The 13124-nt window shown below is 35.8% G+C and overlaps 1 protein-coding gene across 1 annotated transcript in view; it reads right to left on the bottom strand.

Annotated features, from left to right (window-relative positions):
- The window catches only part of COL4A5 (collagen type IV alpha 5 chain), a 224561-nt gene that overhangs the window by 102116 nt on the left and 109321 nt on the right, over window positions 1-13124 (bottom strand). The window contains exons 5-10 of the mRNA XM_045881390.2: window positions 10583-10627; window positions 10435-10497; window positions 7656-7709; window positions 6420-6446; window positions 4305-4385; window positions 1858-1920 (exon numbers count right to left, since the gene is read on the bottom strand). Coding sequence (XP_045737346.1) covers window positions 1858-1920; window positions 4305-4385; window positions 6420-6446; window positions 7656-7709; window positions 10435-10497; window positions 10583-10627 — 333 coding nt within the window. The remainder of the gene's footprint in view (window positions 1-1857; window positions 1921-4304; window positions 4386-6419; window positions 6447-7655; window positions 7710-10434; window positions 10498-10582; window positions 10628-13124) is intronic.

Here is a 13124-nt window from a genome sequence, read left to right as displayed (position 1 = left end):
AGAAGTACAAGGATATGTGGAGGCAAAGGGTTAACACCCCAGTGCCAAAAACCAATATAAAAGTTAATCTCAACAAACATATCAAATTTCTCATGTCAGAATTATAGGTAAAAAATTTAGGACTCATAAGGCAATTAACTCTCTAGATCTAAAAAGCATGGGTTTCCTTTTTTCAGTTTTATTTTCATGTGACCTGACTTTGTAATGTTTCAAGGCTTGAAAAGTTAAATAGGCACTTATTTACCCAAGTGTATCACATCTTTGATCTCAATGGACCTATTCATTTACATATTGTACCCTGGTGGCACTTCTAAGACTTTGCTTCAACCTGTTGAATCAGGGTTAATTGAAGGAACATTCAGAAGTGCAGAGTCAATCAGTTACATAGCCACAAGAGTTGAGAAAATTTCAAGATGTAACAACACACCACAAGAGTTGAGGAAATTCAAGATGTAACAACACACCTAGGGTATACTGATGCTGTAAAAACAGAGTTAGGAAAAAGTGCCATAGTCCAGAGTCTCATGTTTTGCAGGATGTCTACAACTAAAATAGACTAAACAAAGGGGGTTTTCTAATCCTCTTGTAGATACTTCCAGGAAAGCAGAAATCACAATCTTTTCTGGTAGATTCTTTTAGTATTTTCCAAATGTTATTTCCTTCATTCAAGAATAGAGGACCAATTGTCACAAGCAAAATTGTGCAATCTATAAAGGTATAATGAAAACTGTCACTTAAATATATGGTAGATGAGAGATAGAGTGGCACATGAGAAATTACTTTGACTGAAGTACAATTTTCTTGCCCTTTTAAGAGGCAAAGCTCTAAGTCCAAAACATGACCTGAATGAAATCGAAGTATTTCAGGGGCAAAAATACTCAGAATTTAATTACAGTAGAAAATATGAGTGACCACAGAGGTAGTAAAGCAAGAGAACTAGCTGCATAGTCAAGTCTTTAGAAGTTTTTGCTTCTTTCCTGGGGTATACAAATCCTTACCCCATTGCAGAGTGATTTACTACCCTCACCAATCCTACTGTTTTGTCACAGGCCCCTCAGAAATGAGAGCTAATATTTTTTTCTGAATACCCGTTTTTGTTCCTCTTAAACAGAAAATTGCAGTTAGAAGAAACATATTTCATCAAGTGACTAGAGAACTGCCCTAGAAGACTGACAGCAATGACTAGAATCAACTTTAACACTGACATATCAAGAGGTAACCAATGAAATATTTTATTTTAAATCTTTCTTTGTGTGTACCTCATTTTCCCCCATCTATAAAATGAAGCTATTACTTAGCACATATATTGTTCACCATAGCATTGTAAAATATCCTGCAAATAAAAAAATATATACATAGGGGCGCCTGGGTGGCTCAGTCGTTTAAGCATCTACCTTGGGCTCAGGTCATGATCCTGGAGTCCCGGGATAGAGCCCTGGGTCGCACTCCCTGCTCAGTGGGAAGCCTGCTTCTCCCTCTCCCGCCCACCCACCCCGCCCCCCCCGGCTTGTGCTTGCTCTCTCTCAAGTAAATAAATAATATTTAAAAAATAAAAATAGGGCTCCTGGGTGGCTCAGTCAGTTAAGTGTCTGCCTTCAGCTCAGGTCATGATCCCAGGGTCCTTGGCTCTCTGCTCAGTGGGGACCCTGTTTCTCCCTCTGCCTGCCGCTCCCCCTGCTTGTGCTCTCTCTCTGTCAAATGGGTGAATAAAATCTTTAAAAAAATAAAATAAAATAAAAATATAGATTGTAAACATTGAAAATGCATTATACTTTCAAGCAGTAGAAATAATATTACTATTCCTGAGAGAAAAAATTTTTTAAAGTAGGAGAAATGAAATTACAGAAGCAAGCTTACCATCAAACCTGGTGGTCCTCGGGGACCAATTGGCCCTGGTAAGCCAGTAGGACCAGCTGGGCCCTGTTATAAAGGAAGTGAAGAAAATGATGAAAAAAAAACCTCTTACTATATCATGCAAAGAATTAATGAATGAAATTTTAACTTAAGTAATTGCCAGAATTTGGTTACACAATTCTACAATTCTGCAGTATTATAAGCAGAATTTTAAAATGTATAAGAATAAAAGGATTAAGTAACTATAAAGAAATTCAACTAAAAAGAATGGCTACAGCTTTTAGAAAACTGATGTTTTACAGTGGCAGATAACAAATGTAGGACAAATACACAGTAAGGGAGTTTTACAAAATAAAGTGATAAAGATGGGTGTTTAGTGGGATTTTTATGCTACAAATGGGAAGGAAAGGACTACCAGTTTCTAGGTGGCTTCTCTGTTTTAAAGTAAAAAATAACTATGTATTTATCCAAACAAAGTGAAAACTAATTTGAAAATGTATATGCACCTCTATGTTTATTGCAGCATTATTTACAATAGCCAAGATATGTAAGTAACTCAACTGTCCATCCATAAGTGAATGGATAAAGAAGATGTGGTGTGTACACACACACACACACACACACACACACACACACACACACTGGAATATTACTCAGCCATAAAAAAGAATAAAATCTTGCCATTTGCAACGTGGATAGATCTAGAAGGTATAGTGCTAAGCGCAATAAGTTAGAGAAAGATAAATACCATAGGATTTCAGTCATATGTGGAATTTAAATTAAGAATTTAATTTAATCAAAACAGAGAAATTAAAAAGACAATAAAAAAAGAACAGATTCTAAATAAAGAGAACGAACTGATGGTACCAGAGGGGAGACAGATGGGGGGATGGGTGAAATAAGTGAGACAGATTAAGAGTACACTTATTGTGATGAACATTGAATAATGTACAGAATTGTGGAATCATTATATTGTACACCTGGAACTAATATAACATTGTATATTAATTATACCAGAATAAAAAATTTAAAAAAAACTTTAAAGGATGCAAAAATTAATTAAATTAAATAAAAAATAAGTAAGATTAAAGACAAAGAAGGAAGTGAGAATAACTGGGACAACAGATAAAGGAATGATGCAACTTTTGTGGAACACAATTTGGCATCCTAAAAAGCTGAAAATTTGACTTCATTGAAATCCAGCAATTCTGTATCTAGGTATAAATCCTGGATTATTTTGTAATTTAAAAAAATTCCCAAACAACCAAATATTCAATAATAGGAGATCAGAGAAACAAACTCTAGTATGTTCACACAATGGAATGTTATATGGAAGTGAAACTGAATGAACTACAGTCACATACAATAATATGGATGTATCTTAATATATCTAGTGGAAAAAGTTGCAGAACTATATAAATGTTATGTTATTTTAAAAGCAAAATTAAACACTCTTGTTTAGAGATATATGTATTTATGACAAAACTATCTTTAAGAAGCAAAAGAAAACTCAAAATGGTACTTATATCTTCGTAGAATGCAGAAGGATGTGACTGTCAAGGAAACCCCAGGTTGATTCAAAATTATTTGAAATGTTCTAGTTCTTAAACGTTATTTTGGATTCATAGGTGTTCATTTGGTAGTTACGTTTCATAACATATATTTTGCATGTATTCTGCTGCATTTTCAACTATTACATAACAAAATATTATAAGGGATAAAGGGCAAGATTGAGAGTACTTAAGAGCACATGGATGGCTTTTGTCAAGCATGGAATGAGTTGGTAATTAATGAAAAAATTCCCCAACAGTGTATCTAAGTAATCAAATATTAGAAAGTACTGATTTTTTTTTGGCAAAGGGATCAATCTTTGTGAAATATAAACCTCAGGAAATTGACTACCTGATCTATAAATACTCAAACGATACTGCTGTCTTTATGCATGTTATCTATAGGCTAACATAACTTTTTTCCCTAAGATTATACTTGATGTTCACCATGCATAAATTTTATTCCTTCAGCCTTCAAAATATGCTCATATATCATGCATAACTAACAGTGTTACAAATGATGTCTTCTAATATCTTAAATGGGAGACCTACAATTTTTATTTTTAATCAGACCATTTACAATTATCAGGACTACTCCTACCACCTACTGATCCTCACAGCAGAAGAATAAGAATACAGAAGTGTATTTCTGCTGCCAAACCCCAAAACAAAAATTTCCATGGAAACTGCATAGAAAGATAAAAGAACAAAGCAGTCCTTTATAAAATTCTCCCTGGTCCAGATTGCTTTTATTTTCAGGTATGAGGTACATGCAATGTCTATCAAACTTCAGATAATTTCTGTAACTAAAATAGAAGGAACTAAAGGCTGAAGAGAGAAAAGTGATGCTGTGATCTGATTTAATTAATATAGTGAAGAAGAAAATCACTGGATACTTACTTGTATTCCAGGAGGACCTGGATATCCTGGATTACCCTTTGGTCCTGGCAGTGATGACATAATTATACTGCCTGGTTCTCCCTGAAAGAAATCATCCGTGGAAGTTGTAAGTAACAGTTATGACACATGAAAATGGGCAAGAGCACAAAAAATGATCTGAGAATTAAATGTGTCATATAAATGTTCTGAAGATTAGGCAATCTCAGTAATTAACATGAATAAATTTACCTTTTAAAGGGAAATGGGGAAGTGGCCAGAATACACTTAAGTACAATCAATTTATTAAGGGCCTATGGTACCTTCAGTTACTCATTCATTACAAAACATTTATTAATTATTACTATTTTCCAAGAACTGTGTTAGGCTCTGGATACTCAGTAGTGAAGGAGATAAACAAGACCTCTGTCCTCATGGTGTTAACAATGTACTGCTTTTGAAAAGCAGATCATAACATGTAAACAACTAAGACGACAAAAGGTTCAGTTAAAGGCTATGGAGAAAAACAATGTGGTACATGATAAAGAAATAGTGGAGAACTAAAAAGAAGTGATAATTATGTGACATGATAGAGGTGCTAATTATTATTACAATGGCAATCATAATGTATAAATGTATCAAATTAACATGTTGCATACCTTAAATTTATAGTGTTATACATCAAATATATTTCAATTAAAAAAAGAAATAGTGGAGGAATTAGTTTGGGTAGTCAAAAAAGGGCAATCTGTGAAGGCAACATTTAGGCTGAGATCTAAAGGATAATCAGGAGTCAGCCAGGTAAAAATGGGTTAATTAAGAGTATTAGGTAGTTGAAGTAGCATCTACAAAGGACCCAAAAAATGAAGAGCTTGGTACATTCAAATAACTTAATGCAGACCAGTGTGATCAGTGAGCCAAGGGAAAAGTGGTTTAAAGAGAAGTCTGGAAATGTAGGAAGGGACCAGAACATGCAGGTCTTACAGGCCTTGAAAAAGAATGTGGACCTTATATCAGATGCACCGGGAAGCCCTTGAAAGTTTTTAAGCAGGGAGATTAAATTACTGATTTATGTTTTTAAAAGATCATTCTTGACTACTTAATCTAGAATAAGTCAGGCTGGGAGGTGAGGGGACAGTAGTGAAAAAAAAAAAAGACTAATTAAGAAGCTATTATAATAGTCCAGATGAGACATTATGGTTAGTGTGGTGGCAGTGGAGATGGAGAAAAGCAGATGAATTTAAGATATATTTTATAGGCAAAATTAACAGTATTTAGTAATAGAATGGAATGGGGTGTGTGAAGGAGTAGAAGATGTAAATACTAACTCTCAGGTTTTAGGGGTCTGGGTTAACTTTGAACGTGCTAATCTGAATGTCTCAGAGATATCGGAGTAGAGATGTCAGAGAGGCAGTTTAATACATGCATCTAACTCAGAAGAAAAGTCTATTTTAGAGATATAAATGTAGGTATTCAGTAGCTGGATTGTAAACAATAGCATGAGCTTTAACAACATTGCTAGGCATAGAAGAGAAAAAGGGGTCAGAATTGTGTCCTGATACCTGCTACATAGAATAGAATGAGCTTGTATAGAAGACTGTGTGATGACCAGAGAGATACAGAAGAAAAATCATGAAAGGGTAGTGTCACAGAAGTCAGGGAAAAGAGCATTTCTAGAGAGAGAGCAGATGGTCAACTCTATCAAAATGTAATGGGAACTGAAAGTATCAGAAACTTGAGGGGCACCTGGGTGGCTCAGTCGGCTAAGCATCTGATTTCAGCTCAGGTCATGATCTCAGGGTCCAGGGATTGAGCCCCACATGGGGCTCCCTGCTCAGCGGGGAGTCTGCTTCTCCCTCTCCCTCTGTCCCCTCGCTTTTTTTTATAAAGATAAAATCTTTTTAAAAAGAGGAAAAAAGAAAAGAAACTTGAGTCTGATATACACATTTACAAGTGTATCAGCACATAGAAGATACTTCCATGGAACAATGGAGATTACTTAAGGAGGGTGTGGGTATCTGCACAACTTCTAGAAACATCTACTCTAAGGCAGAAGTCAAGAGACATTATCTGATTGAAGTTGCAAGCTTTCCGAATATCTTATTCAAAATGTTTACTTTCCTAGCATGAGATGCTTACCTTCATACCTGGGATCCCAGGAGGTCCCTATTATTAAAAAGAAAATGATTATTTTATACACATGAGAGGGGTGCGAGCAAAAGAACACACTGCTTTCCAAATAGAGTCAATTAAATAGACTACGGTAGGGTCATTCTACGTAAACAGTATCTTAGGATACTTAGAGATGACATTTATATTAAATACAATAGAATCCTTGCTTTTACCCAGCACAGAGCTATACTACCAACTTCTTTTTTTAAAAAAATCTTTTTATAGTTTACTAGTTTCTTTTTTATTTTCTCATTAAACTTTTGTTTTCATGGGTCTCAAAATCCTGTGACAGATTTTTGGTCAAGTTGTTTCCATTAAAAAGTACTGATTTTAAAAACTAATAACTTAAAACTGCCACACACACACACACACACACAAAACAAATGGTCCACAGAACATTCTCCTTTCCTTCTGAAGGTTTTACGATGCACTGTTATCATTAACCAGTCTTTTACTATTAAACTTAAATGGCCAATTGATACAAACAGTTCTGAGACCATTCTTCCACCACTGATTAAGACTGGGGTGGCAGGTATTGGGGATAATATTCATTTAGCCTTCTGAGCTTTCTGGGCAGACTTGGTGACCTTGCCAGCTCCAGCTGCCTTCTTGTCCACTGCTTTGATGACACCCACAGCAAGCGTCTGTCTCTGTCACGAACAGCAAAACGGCCCAGAGGAGGCTAGTCAGAGAAGCTCTCAACACACATAGGCTTGCCAGGAACCCTATCAACGATGGCAGCATCACCAGATTTCAAGAACTTGGTAGCATCTTCCAGCTTTTTTCCAGAATAACAATCAATCTTCTCCTTCAGCTCAGCAAACTTGCAAGCAATGTGAGCTGTGTGACAATCCAGCAGAGGTGCATATCCAGCACTGATTTGGTCTGGATGGCTCAGGATAATCACCTGAGCCATGAAGCCAGCTGCTCCCATGGGTGGGTCATTTTTGCTGTCACCAGCCACACTGCCACGACGAACATCTTTGACAGATACGTTCTTGACATTGAAGCCCACATTGTCCCCAGGAAGAGCCTCACTCAAAGCTTCATGGTGCATTTCAACAGACTTTACTTCAGTTGTATAGTTTACTAGTTTCAAATGTACTACCTTTGCTCCACATGAATGCACTGAGCTCACTTTCTACACTTCTGCACCTTCTGTCAATTCCTGTGTTCATTATAATCCCAAATTGTATAACTTACTGGAGGACCCTGTAAACCAGGAAAGCCGGGACTGCCTGGAAATCCACGTTCTCCCTAGGAATTAAAAATAAAAGAGGATGGAAGAACAAGAAACAAAGCATAACTACACCAACAAACAATAACTTGTTGAAAAGATTTCTGTAAAAGCCATTCAGAAACATGCCAGATTGCCAAAAACTCATTAGCCTTCCCTTTCCAATTACTTCAATATCAACTGCTCATATCAGTTCAGCCTTCTAAGATACTTTTATCCCTACTCATCAGTCCTAATCAGAAATAAAGAAAAAATCTTCTACCCCAGTCATTTTCTTCTGACAAATCCATTTTGAGACGATCATACCACAGATTCCTAGCCATCATCACATTTAATAGTTAATGATTTGTCTCAATTTCCTGCCCATGCATTATATAGATTCTTATTTTAACTGCCCTATCGCATTTTTCTTTTACTGTAAACTATTTCAAATTATTTTTGTGAAGAGGAAAAGATGGTGAGAAAGAATGCCATTAATATCACCAAGAGGACAATAATAGCAATAGTTCTAGCAATTGAAGGTCATTATGTTTTCTAGGCACCCGATTTTTCTCACTCACCATTGTAAAGTACTAATATGGACATTTGGTTTAGAAAACAAAAGTAAAATTGCTGTAGAAGAACCCCAATGCAACCTCCTTTCTAATACCTACATGCCATGGTAATCCTAGAGACATTCTTCTCAAAGGTTTAAAAGAGTAAGATTATTACAGCCTTTGAGTTACTTTGTCCAGTACTCCTCTCTCCATCACTTTTCACATATGGAAAAAATAGGCCCAGAGAGAAAGGAAATGGCCTGTACATCAAGTTTAGAAGACAGAAAACAAAAGAACCCATATATTCTGATTCCATCTCTAGGGCTCATTCTATTAGTTAAATAGTAAGAAATATTTTTAAAAAAGCATTTAATCTGAAAGTATACATACTAAATTCCATTTAAAAATTTGTTGCTCACATAATTGGGGGCCTCACACATAAACTAATCATGAGATCTGCTAAGGTGCTACTTTATAACAAGAAAGAAAAAGATCTCTTTCATCATATAGCATACTATACACATTGTGGATACACTGGTCTTCAAATTTAAAACTTTGGCTAGTGGTCTTTCTGTTGCTCAAGGCATGCTGGCAAACGAACAGATAACCAGAATAGGCACAAGAATGTAGCCCACTTTAAAAACAATGTTCCATGCAAACTACTCCACATTGGTCCTATTACTGTAAGGCCGCCCCAGCTGAAATGAAGAACTCAGGCAAGCCTCACAAATCCGCCCCATCCTGCCAAAAATATATTGTTGTTGTTGTTGTTGTTGTTGTTATTGGCAAGAGTCACACTGACCTGGAGAAATATTGGAGGTAAAAATAATTTTATTGCCTTCAAGTATATACTACAATAATTATCACAAAATACAGCCTTCATAATACAAAACAGTTTGTTCAAGTTATTTTAAATATGTACCCTAATACAAAATCTGACACAAGCCATTAAGTTAGAAGGATCGAGGCTATTTCATGAACAGTTCCACAAAATATCACGTGCAGAATGGAAAATGCCAAAAGGATATACAGAAAATAATAACATATTGCATTAATAGATAGGAAAAGGAGAAAAGTGAGGGAATAAGAACAGAGGCTATGATAAACAAACAGTCAAAAAAGCAAATTTTCCTCACTTTTTATCCTTGCTATCACTTTATAATAAATCCAAACAGTTGACGGAAGATAAGAAAAGTGGGCCAGGAAAAAATGTTTTTCATATGTAAAGTTTTATTTTTCTTTTTAAATTGTTAAATTCATCATTTTAGCTGATGGAGAAGTTTCTGTTTTCATACTAATAGTTTATAGTAAAAATTAATGTCCTGTATTACAGGTAGATTTTTAGGATTTTTCTTAAGAAAGTTATTAGGCAAGGTAAAAAAAAATTCAAAACATGCATTTTTGAAAACTTACATTGTACCTAGTTTTTAAAAAGGCAAAGCTAGTGAATGACAGTCATTAAGTATTACTCTTAACAACTAATATAATATTTGAAATTTATATATCCTAATTCCTTTTTAACTTTCATCCTACTTTACACTAAAGTCAAAATAGGATTCAGGGGTGCCTGGGTGGCTCAAATGGTTAAGCGTCTGCCTTCGGCTCTGGTCATGATCCCAGGGTCCTGGGATCAAGCCCCACATCGGGCTCCCTGACCAGTGAGGAAGGAGTCTGCCTCTCCCTCTCCCTCTACTGTTCCCCCTGCTTGTGCTCTCTCACTCTGTCAAATAAATAAAATCTTTAAAAAAATAGGATTCAGTAAAAACCTTCAATCCAATGCAGTATCTCGGTTGATTATACATGTCTAAAGAATTATTGATGTTTCAATATTGAAAATGTTAACTCAGAACATACCCTATGTATGTCTTAGACATGAAGCTACTGTATCTCTAACATTCTTCATATTGATTTCCTTAAACTTTAAAATCTATTACTATCGGGGTGCCTGGGTGGCTCAGTCCCTAAGCGTCTGCCTTCGGCTCAGGTCATGATCCCAGGGTCCTGGGATCGAGCCCCACATCAGGCTCCCTGCTCTGTGGGGAGCTTGCTTCTCCCTCTCCCGCTCCCCCTGCTTGTGTTCCCTCTCTCACTGTGTCTCTCTCTGTCAAATAAATAATATAATCTTTAAAATAAATAAATAAATAAATAAATAAATAAAATCTATTACTATCAAGCATATTGCCTAAGATTAAGTTGAAAAAAATCTCACCTTGGTTCCATTGCATCCAGGGATACCTTGAGGTCCCGGGGCCCCATCATGGCCTGGCATTCCCTTTGAAAAGGGATATAACACATGTATAATATTTCTTAGATTACTTTTGAAGGAATTTTCAATTAAAAAGCCAAATTCTACTTACAGGAAGACCTGGTGTCCCTGGAAATCCAGGAAGTCCAGGAGGACCCTATAATAAGAAATAAATTCCTTGAACCAAACAACAATCAGTAAGAATAAAATTATATCCTACCTAAGGGAATTATGAAAATTACATTTAGAATAGCAATGGACAAATGTGTCTCATTGATGATTACCATTTGTTCTTTCTATAGAAAAAAAAACCTCCTACACGTGTTTAAAAGTCTCTTTTATAGGAACTATAGAAGAAACTCCTATTTGAGGGAACACTGTCTTCATTGCATGTAAGCAGGAGCAGGCAAATTAGGGGAAGAAATATCTTTTCTAAAAGATAAAGTGGTTCTCTCAGGTTTGTGATGAATACTGAATTTAGCAGGGGATGGGGAAGTGGCAAAAATATCTGCTCCTGAGAACATCAATGTGATCACTCCAAAAATTCTTCCATCAAATTTCTGTCAGAATTGGCAAAAATACAAGTTTGACAATATTCTCTGTAGGTGAGACTCTGGGGAAGAGGTACTCTTATACACAGCTAATGGGATTCAAACATCATGGAGAGAAATTTGAAATATCTAGCAAAATTACATGTTTTTACCCTTTGAAGCAAACCATTTCTAAGAACCTATCCCAAACATACACTAGAAATTATAAAACAAAATCTGAATTTCAAGGTTATTAAGATTACAGCATTGTTATCACTAAAGTTTAGAAATGACCATTTAGGGGCACCTGGGTGACTCAGTTGGTTGGGCGTCTGCCTTCAGCTCAGGACATGATCCCAGGGTCCTGGGATCAATCCCTCGTTGGGCTCCCTGCTCAGCGGGGAGTCTGCTTCTCCCTCCCTTGCTCATGTATTTTCTCTCTCTTTCTCTCTCCCTCTCTCCCTCCCCCCCCTCCCTCCCTCTCAAATAAATAAATAAATAAATAAATAAAATAAAAAGAAGTGACCATATAACCACAATTATAGCTAAACACTAGAAACAATAGGGGCATGACTAAATAAATTATGGTACATTCACAAAATGCAAATCTATGCAGCCCTTAAAAACAATGAGAAAGATCTCTGTGCACTGAAATATGTAGTAATCTCCAGGACATAATGTTAAGTAAAAGAAACAAAGTGTAAGTAGCATATATAATATGCTACACTTTTATAAGGGTGGTGATACAAAACAATGAAAAGATAAACAAAAAATAATAAAAATAATTATGTCTGGGGGGAAAAGGTAGGGAGAAAGAGGAAAAAGAATGGGGGAATGGCAAGAATGGATGGGAATCTCTGACTATACCATTATTAGAGAACAATGTAAATATTTTAAGTAATTAAAAATAAAAAATTAAGAGGTAAAAAGAGAAAACTACTAAAAATTGCAAACAAACTAGAACCAATGAACTTAATATATATCTGGTTGTTGACATAAACCATACAAAGAAAAAAAATTACTTCAAGTGCCTTTAAAACAGATATTTTGGGGGCACCTGGGTGGCTCAGTCGTTAAGCATCTGCCTTCGGCTCAGGTCATGATCCCAGGATCCTGGGATCGAGCCCCGCATCGGGCTCCCTGCTCCACGGGAAGCCTGCTTCTCCCTCTCCCACTCCCCCTGCTTGTGTTCCCTCTCTCGCTGTGTCTCTCTCTGTCAAATAAATAAATAAAATCTTTAAAAAAAAAAAAACATATTTTGACTGCACTTTCTTAGTGAAATCAGTCAATTCAAAGAGGAAAAAAGAACAGCAAAGAAATGATGGCATTTAAGAATTCTATTATTAACTATTAAAATTGAAATTGTTATTTTGTTCATCTGTAAATTGCTATTTTGAAGCTATCATAGGTACACTGTAGGATAAAGAAAATAATAAATTATATTAGTGTCATTAGGAATCAAGATTTTCACTGTAGGGAGGGGAAGGTGGCAGGGGAGAGAGAAAGTATACAGAACTCTTTCCATTTTAAATTTCAATTGGAAGTAATACTATAAACTCATGATATTTTTTCTCTTCAGAATATAAATTTTTCCTAATTCTGTCAACTGAAAAGACATCAAAATAATTGACTACCAGTAGCAAAGAAAACCCCTATCATTAGACTGTAGTATCTAAATCACATTTTTCACTAAAAAGAGCCTAGAATCAGATACATGGCCAATTTCAGATCTGGAGAGGAAATGTACAAAATGAGGCTGAGGAATCTTGTATCAAAAAGCAAGGAAGTTATCAAAGATCAATATGGTTTTTTCAAAAGGACACAGGACAGGGGCCAACTTAAAGGGGCTCCCACAAGCCAAAGAGATGATCATTTTGGCTTCAACAAGAATAATGAGTACAACTGACTGGATCACATAAATCCCATGTGTTTATAATAATAACAAATTCTTAAAACCTTCCTGACCATCACTCAAAGTTGCTGGTGTACTAACTCATTACCCTATTAGAATTTCAGCTGATAAATCAGAATTCTAGCTAATAAATGAAGGATTTATAGAATTTTAAAAATCACCCTTCTGCAACTCTGAACAAAAAATGGATCTGGGCAATGATCATCAATGAA

This window comes from Mirounga angustirostris, unplaced genomic scaffold, assembly GCF_029215605.1.
Source record: "Mirounga angustirostris isolate CCGP_5_RB_7025 unplaced genomic scaffold, mMirAng1.0.hap1 SCAF_11, whole genome shotgun sequence".
Lineage (NCBI taxonomy): Eukaryota > Metazoa > Chordata > Mammalia > Carnivora > Phocidae > Mirounga > Mirounga angustirostris.
This window is presented reverse-complemented; position numbering and strand designations above follow the sequence as displayed.